We start from the raw sequence: 8,533 nt of genomic DNA on the forward strand, positions 1-8,533 counted from the left end.
CAGTAGCCTGTCTGAGGATTTATTTTCAGTGTTAACGATGTCTTTCTATCAAGTACTCTGTTACTGTAAATTTGCATTCCTTGGAAAGAAACTGATATTGAAATCCACTTCCTTATCTGTTCCCTTCTTAAGTTCACATCAGACCTTGATCTTTTGGAAAGCAACATCATTTCCAGGAAAAATCCCGCTCGGTATGCCAACGGTATTGTTTCACAGTATCTCTCTCAGCTCCTCTACTTTCTTATCTCTTATTCTAACTTCCTTCTCCATCACATTCTTCAAATAAAAACTCAAGTGGGAACTTGTCATCCTAACACGTGAATGTTTCCAACCCCTTTCGTTCTCTGCTTTCTTCTCTGGCCGTTGAAGGAAAGGATTCTTTCGAGATAGCTCCCACAGTTTCCTTCCTTAAAGTGGCAATGCTTTCCCTTCAAGCAACCTTGTTTCGGTTTGAAGACGGGCATGTCTTCTTCCATTCTTTCCGACCATAAAGTGTGATACGTGACCAATAATTCCAACACCAACTCCTCTCTAGCTCCATGAAATTATTGGGGGTTGCTATCCTACTCAATCCTGTGGTTCAGCAAGGCCAGGGCGATGCGCGCTAGTGGCGAACCAACCAGACAAACAAAGCCACTGTAACATCGGGTTTCCTCAGTGATCTCGAACCTAAAACTGTGCAAGCTGATGAGGAACCTATCCAAATTTGTCTCAACAGGACGTGACTCCACCATTTCTGGCATTGGTCTGAGCCAGTTCTTGGTCTTGCACACAAACACAAAGGAGGAAGGGTGATGCCTTCCCTTTCCTCGTTTGGGGCTACAAAAGATAAAAGAGACCTTCAAAACTTTGTGACCAGAAACCAGAAAGGAAAATAGATTCTAGCTAAAGCTAAGCACATGGCCAAACAACAAGGCAAGTGCATGAACCCCGAGGGATATAAATAGGGATTCAGTCGTAACATTTTCCATCCAAAATAGCCAACCAGTCGTCAAACCTCTTACGCCTCTCCTTTGTCCCCTTAAACCCCCTCTCCGATCTAGTCAGGTGTTTAGCAAAAATGAGCAGGGATCCTTTGGTTGTGGGCAGGGTTGTTGGAGATGTTTTGGACCCCTTCACAAGGACTACTACCACCCTTAAGGTGACGTATGGGTCCAAAGATGTTAGCAATGGGAAAGCGTTTAAGCCTTCGCAAGTGTGCATCCAGCCTACGGTAGAAGTCGGAGGGAATGATCTGAGAACCTTTTACACACTTGTAAGGCCGAACCCAAAAAATTAAAAAAAAAAACAAAAACAAAAAACAAAATAAAATACAAAGCTTGCGAGTTGCGATCGAAAAACAAGTGTCATTACCATGAGTTGCGTGCACAAGCATGAGATGTTTATATATGTGTACATATATGTTTGCAGGTGATGGTAGACCCAGATGCTCCTAGTCCAAGTGACCCTACCTTAAGGGAATACCTTCACTGGTAGGCCATTATATTTTTCTCCACCTCTTATTTCTTTAGAGTCCAAAAAATAGTATAGTCTTTTATGCTTGTTCACCCTAGGGATAATTGCACACATTAGACCTGCAGTCTTTTATCCTTGTTCATCCTAGGGATAACTGCACATTGACCCCACGTACTGTCGCTGTTTTGCACGCAGTATCGACGTAGTTTCATTGTTGCGGATAGGCTGTTACAAGAACAAAAGAACTTAAACCGGGCGGTCTATCTGCAACAATGAAATTATAGGGTTAGTAAGTCCGAAAAGACGAGAATACAGAGAGTCTGTGTGCAATCAACCCCTTCATCATAAGTAACCTACTTAAGATAAAACTATATGTTAAGTTACTGACTAATTATATTGATCTTAGGCTGGTGACTGATATCCCAGGAACCACAGAAGCGAAATATGGTGAGGCTTCAAAACTCTAAGATTGATAACTGCCAAAGATTTCTGCAATTAACTAGTACTGAATATATATCTATTTTGGGCTACCTCTGAGTGCAGGGCAAGAGGTGGTGTGCTACGAGAACCCACGGCCATCTCTTGGCATCCATCGCATCGTATTTGTGCTGTTTCAGCAGCTGGGAAGGCAGATTGTCTATGCACCAGGCTGGCGTCAGAACTTCAACACCAGAGACTTTGCAGAGCTCTACAATCTCGGTTCTCCAGTGGCTGCTGTGTATTACAATTGCCAGAGAGAGTCTGGATCAGGCGGACGAAGGATGTACCTGTAATTATCAGCATATGCTTCCTTCTGGAACTAATATGTGTTTATACGATTCATATAAATAAAGAACTAGGGGCAAGGGGGTTATGTATGGGTAACTGCGCGCAGGCCCTTTATACAGTCATTAGGTACTATAAGTATGTTGGTTAGTCAAGAATTGTCATGATAGTTTAGATATATAAGTTAATTTGGTATTACTTGGCCTTGTTCTTTGTGAAGTGGTGCTTGTTGCCGAATTTCAACCATGTTTTATTTAATAAGCATGCCGACTAGCCAAGGCTGATACAATGTTTTGAAGAATCAATTGTTTGTAGGCATAATTTCGAAAATTACAGGGAACTCCTACTATGCGCTCATGTATAAATTGCGATGCATGCAACCATTTATGTGAATTTATGAGCCGATATACATTAAACATGTATTGCATTAAATCAGAAACTAGTTTTATACTCGTATATGTCAATGGTCCCTCCCGCTGCACGAGAGCATTCTGCACCATAATGATGGTCGAGGTTTATATATTATGAGCGCCCTTTTTTGCGGCTAGTAGGATTTGAAGTTTGGTTGCTCTGATGCCTTGTCAAAAGACATGTCATTGCACCAAACCTCCGAAGTTATGATAAGGGTTAAGGGTTTTATATTCTATACGATCTAAGGTCTTATATTAGGCGTTGCGACAAGTATTGTAGATATCTACACTGATACAATTAGAGCCATGATGAAGTGATGGTCAAATAGGGCCAAAAAAAAAAATCATCTATAGGCAACATAGGAGAACAAGTCACTACCCGCTCTCATTTTCTCCCAAGTCCTGACTCTTGAATTGTTGGAAGAGGTCGCAGGCAAGATGCTGAAGATTGATGATAAAGGTTTAGTACCTGTAGTGGAATCAAGAAGCAGATAAGGATCTGAGATGACATAGGATTTAATCTCTAAAGGAAGAAAAAATAAAAGGAGAAAAAGAAAAAGAGCACAAGTATCTGATCTGATGCCACTATCAGAGAGTATGTGCGCTACCTTTGCCAGGCTTCTTGAAGCCAATGACATTGCGGGAAAAGATATACACCAGAACTTTAAAGTGCTGAAAAAGCACAAGAATAACTCCGAAGACTTCAACCGGTAGCTGGAGAACTAAGAAAAGCAGATTCTTGCAGTGATAATGCACAACTTTCAGTCTAGTTAGGTGCCAGCTTATTTGTGGTCCTCAGCATACAAATGTGGATGCTTAGCTTCCGTTGGTTTATTTCACTGTCTTTGTATTTGCCGTGCTGAGCTCACTTGTATGGGGGAAGATGAGCTCACTCGTGCGCAGAGGGACTTTTTTGGTCCTAGGATTCTTGGAGACGCACACTTTAAACATAAAAATTGTTGGGAATTTAACGCCTAAACCCCTAATGCAACAGAAACACAGAATAGAAAAAGTACACCAAGTTTTAACGAGGTTCGACAACTGCCTACGTCCTCGGGAGCCACACAGATAATTTCTTATTAATTAAACAAGAAATTACAAATCAAGAGCAAATCCCAAAACTGAGATTTCTCGAATAAACACTGTAGCTACAGTGTTAATAATTAAAGGGTATGAACCCTTTTCAAGTCTCACTTGAGAATAAAGAATAACCCCACAATTTAAAACCCTCTTTAATTTTCTCTCTCTTCTTAAATCCCCCTTCAATCACTGTTGGAGCTGGGGATTAAAAACAAAACCGCAGCAGCGATTTTAGGGCAGCCGCCAGAGAGAAAAAATCGGAGGAAGGAAAAACCCTAGGCGATGGGGGGTTATATAGGCGGAGATGAGAGGGCTGGCGACAGCCTGTCGCCAGCGAATAACCCTGACGCAAAGGTCGGGTTTGCCAAAAAAGAACGCAGAGCTCGGGGAAGGCGAACGCAGAGCTCGAGGAAGGCGAACGCAGAGTTCGGGGGAGGCTCGAACGCAGAGCTGTGCGAACGCAGAGCTCGCCTGTGCTGCCGAAGATCGCCTGGACCTCGCCGCCTGTGGCTTCGCCTGTGACTACCGGAGCTCGCCTGCGCCATCCTGGAGCTCGTCGGAGCTCCTCCGTCGCCGGAGGTTGGTATCCACCCCCAACCTAACAATCTCCCACTTGGAGACCAAACCGACGTCAATCAGCAGTCTTCTTACCTCGGGTAATTGTCATTGCGCCCTTTGAGATCTTCCAATCATCTCCATGGAAGGTTGTGGTGTATCCTTCGCCAGCCAACTGGCCTACGGATATTAAATTCTTTCTCAGGTCGGGAATATGCCTGACATCCTTCAGCTCCCATACTGACCCGTTCAACTTAATTTTCACTACGCCTTTGCCCACAATAGCACATGGTTGATCATCACCAAGATATACGTATCCAAGATTTCCGGGGGTATACTTCTTGAAGAATTCTTTCTGAGAGGTAGCATGGAACGACGCTCCTGAATCTAACACCCAAGATTCCTCCTTGCTCTCCAAAGAGCATATCAATGCGTCGTCTCCTCCTGAAGTGGATGTGACATTCACCTCTGCCTTTGCCTCCTTCTCTTTCTGTGCACTCTTGCACTGATTCTTGTAATGCCCGGTCTTTCCACAATTCCAACACTCGATAGCCTTCGAGCTGTTGCTTGGATTCCTTGATTTGGACCTCCTGTCCTTTGATCTACCTCTGAAGTTTGATTTTCCTCGTCCGTTTCCTCTGGTTGAATTTCTACCTCTTGACTCTGTATGCAATACTGAAGAGGTTGTAGCTTCACCCGTTTCTCTCCGTCGGATCTCCTCACTGAGAACCAAATCACGAACGTCATCGAACTTTAACTTTTTGTTTCCCGACGAGCTACTCACAGCTGTGACTGTAGCGTTCCAACTCTCTGGTAGGGAAGACAAAAGTATCAACGCCCGAACTTCCTCATCAAACTCAATCTCAACTGAACTCAATTGGGTTGTAACCGTATTAAGTTCATTGAGGTGTTGTGCTACTGACGCGCCTTCGCCATTTTCAGATTGAATAATCGCCGCATCAAATGAACTTTGTTCGCGGCTGATGGCTTCTCATACATATTTGAGAGAGCTGCCATAAGACCTGCCGTGGTCTTCTCCTTTGCTATGTTGAACGCAACATTGCGAGTCAGCGTCAATCTGATAACTCCGAGGGCTTGTCTATCTAGAAGGTTCCACTCTTCTTCCTTCATAGAATCTGGCTTCTTCCCCGATAGTGGTTGATACAGATTTTTCTGATACAGATAATCATCTATCTGCATTTTCCAGAATCCGAAATCTGTTCTATCAAATTTCTCAAGTCTCATTTTTGCCTCATCTGCGGCCATGGCTCTCACTTGAATCTGACTTTCTCTAGATCGTTTCACGCTCTGATACCAGTTGTTGGAAATTTAACGCCTAAATCCCTAATGCAACAGAAACGCAGAATAGAAAAAGTACACCAAGTTTTAACGAGGTTCGGTAACTGCCTACGTCCTCGGGAGCCACACAGATAATTTCTTATTAATCAAACAAGAAATTACAAATCAAGAGCAAATCCCAAAACTGAGATTTCTCAAATAAACACTGTAGCTACAGTGTTAATAATTAAAGGGTATGAACCCTTTTCAAGTCTCACTTGAGAATAAAGAATAACCCCACAATTTAAAACCCTCTTTAATTTTCTCTCTCTTCTTAAATCCCCCTTCAATCACAGTTGGAGCTGGGGATTAAAAACAAAATCGCAGCAGCGATTTTAGGGCAGCCGCCAGAGAGAAAAAATCAGAGGAAGGAAGAAAAATCGCAGCAACAAAACCCTAGGCGATGGGGGGTTATATAGGCGGAGATGAGAGGGCTGGCGACAGCCTATCGCCAGCGAATAACCCTGACGCAAAGGTCGGGTTCGCCAAAAAGAACGCAGAGCTCGGGGAAGGCGAAAGCAGAGCTCGGGGAAGGCGAACGCAGAGTTCGGGGGAGACTCGAACGCAGAGCTGTGCGAACGCAGACCTCGCCTGTGCTGCCGAAGATCGCCTGGACCTCGCCGCCTGTGGCTTCGCCTGTGACTACCGGAGCTCGCCTGCGTCATCCTGGAGCTCGTCGGAGCTCCTCCGTCGCCGGAGGTTGGTATCCACCCCCAACCTAACAATCTCCCACTTGGAGACCAAACCGACGTCAATCAGGCTATCTCATCAAGCTCCTCTCCTGTGTGGCTCCGCCCTCATCATCTATGCATGAATGCCAACTGAAGTTGCGCACAACTCCAGTTTCTGAACTGTCACCGTCTTTGTTAACATGTCTGCTGGATTCTTACTTCCTGGAATCTTTTCCAGTTTCAACACGTCATCTTCCAACATGGATCTGATGAAGTGGTACCGAAGCGCAATATGTTTCGTTCTAGAATGAAATGCTGAATTCTTCGCCAAGTGTATCGCACTCTGACTATCACTGTGCAAAACATTCTTCTCCTGTTTGAATCCCAGCTCTGTCAACAAACCCTGAAGTCATATCATCTCTTTACTGGCTTCAGTCACTGCAACATACTCAGCTTCTGTAGTGGATAGGGTAACGATCTTCTGTACCTGTGACATCCAACTAATAGCTGTAGTTCCAACGGTGAATACATAGCCTGTGGTGCTTCTTCGGTGATTGACTTCACCGCCGAAGTCTGCATCTACATACCCTTACACTTATACCTCTCCCTTAACAAAGTGCAAACACTTCTGTGTGGTGCCTCGTAGATATCTCAGAATCCACTTGACCGCTTCCCAATGAGCTTTTCCTGGATTCGACATAAACTTGCTGACCACTCCCACTGCATGGCCAATATCTGGTCTTGTACAGACCATTGCGTACATCAAGCTTCCGATAGCTGAGGCGTAAGGAACCTGAGCCATACTCTCTTTCTCTTCTTCTGATTGAGGAGACTGATCCTTCGACAGACGAAAATGGCTGGCCAAGAGTGTGCTCACAGGCTTGGCGTTGCCCATGTTAAATCTCTGCAAAACACGGTTGATGTACTCCGTCTGAGATAACTGCAAAAGACTTCTCTTCTTCTCTCTCGTTATTTGCATTCCAAGGATCTTCTTCGCTGGACCCAAGTCCTTCATGTCAAACTCCTTTGACAGCTGCTGCTTCAAACTCTTGATATCCTCCATATCTGTTCCTGCAACCAACATATCATCAACATACAGCAGTAGGATGATATAGCTGGACTGATATCTTTTGAAGTAGCAACAGTGGTCGGCGTTGCACTTCTGGAAACCTTCCTTATGCATAAAGCCGTCAAACTTTCTGTACCACTGCATTGGGGCTTGTTTCAGGCCATACAAGCTCTTCTTGAGTCTGCACCCCAGGTTCTTCTTCTTTTCTTCTGAGAAACCTTCTGGCTGGTGCATGTATATCTCCTCTTCTAGATCTCCGTGAAGAAACGCTGTCTTCACGTCTAACTGCTCGAGATGAAGATATTCAATTGCTACAATACTCATCACGGTCCTGATAGTATTTAGCTTCACCACGGGAGCAAAAATATCGGTGTAGTCAATTCCTTCCTTCTGTTGGAAACCTTTGATAACCAATCGGGCTTTATATCTCCTGGAACCATCCTGCTCCTCTTTCACCCGGTACACCCATTTGTTGTGGAGTGCCTTCTTACCCGTGGGCAACTCAGCTAGTTCCCACGTCTGGTTTGATATGAGAGACTTCATCTCATCTTTCATTGCAAGCTCCCACTTGCTCGCATCTCCACACTGACAAGCTTCATCAAAGCTTTCAGGCTCCCCACCATCTGTCAACAACAGATAGTTCATGTATCTCCTGTTGGGTACAGGAGGACGAGAAGATCTTCTTAATATCGGAGCTGGTGCGTCGGGCTCCTGCGCACCATCTTGTCCAACAGGCTCTTCTTGCTGAGGACCCTCTGCATTGGGTTCTTCCGAGAGGTTACTCGGGACATCATCTGCATCTACAAATATTGACTCGCTCTCTGAGTCATCTGTCTTGTGCATGTCCTTGTACATCACCTTCTCGTTGAATATCACATCTCTGCTCCTGATCACCTTCTTGTTTTCGTTGTCCCAAATGCGGTAGCCGAACTCATCTTCACCATAGCCGATGAAAGTGCATTTCTTTGACTTGGGATCAAGCTTATTCCTGCCTTGATCACTAATATGCACGTAAGCTACACAACCGAAAACTTTAAGATGTGAGAGTTTTACCTCCTTTCCGCACCATACCTCCTCTGGTATTCTGTGCTCCAATGGAACCGATGGACCTCGGTTGATCAAGTAAGCTGCTGTGTTGACCGCTTCTGCCCAGAACTGCTTCGGTAGGCCTGATTGTACTCGAATGCTTC

General features: G+C 44.7%; 1 protein-coding gene and 1 long non-coding RNA gene across 2 annotated transcripts; one reads left to right on the plus strand and one right to left on the minus strand.

The window, feature by feature from the left end:
* Positions 96 to 3,428, minus strand: LOC109828848. The gene is made up of 5 exons (XR_002243877.1): positions 3,239 to 3,428; positions 3,010 to 3,099; positions 1,987 to 2,196; positions 1,354 to 1,719; positions 96 to 819 (listed from the first exon to the last, which is right to left on the minus strand). It is a non-coding gene; the product is annotated as an uncharacterized LOC109828848 (long non-coding RNA).
* LOC109828847 (protein HEADING DATE 3A-like) lies at positions 840 to 2,418 on the plus strand. The gene is made up of 4 exons (XM_020395820.1): positions 840 to 1,255; positions 1,411 to 1,472; positions 1,862 to 1,902; positions 1,999 to 2,418. The coding sequence occupies exons 1-4, from the start codon at positions 1,061 to 1,063 to the stop codon at positions 2,226 to 2,228; spliced, it is 528 nt and encodes a 175-aa protein (XP_020251409.1). The 5' UTR covers positions 840 to 1,060; the 3' UTR covers positions 2,229 to 2,418.

The sequence above is a fragment of the Asparagus officinalis genome, chromosome 1, assembly GCF_001876935.1.
Source record: "Asparagus officinalis chromosome 1, Aspof.V1, whole genome shotgun sequence".
NCBI lineage: Eukaryota > Viridiplantae > Streptophyta > Magnoliopsida > Asparagales > Asparagaceae > Asparagus > Asparagus officinalis.

Bases quoted from the DNA above. Each gene is read 5' to 3' on its own strand.
- LOC109828847 (XM_020395820.1), top strand. From the start codon at position 1,061: ATGAGCAGGGATCCTTTGGTTGTGGGCAGGGTTGTTGGAGATGTTTTG. The intron at 1,256-1,410 runs GTAAGGCCGAAC...ATATGTTTGCAG, and splicing joins TGAGAACCTTTTACACACTT to GTGATGGTAGACCCAGATGC. The intron at 1,473-1,861 runs GTAGGCCATTAT...TATTGATCTTAG, and splicing joins TTAAGGGAATACCTTCACTG to GCTGGTGACTGATATCCCAG.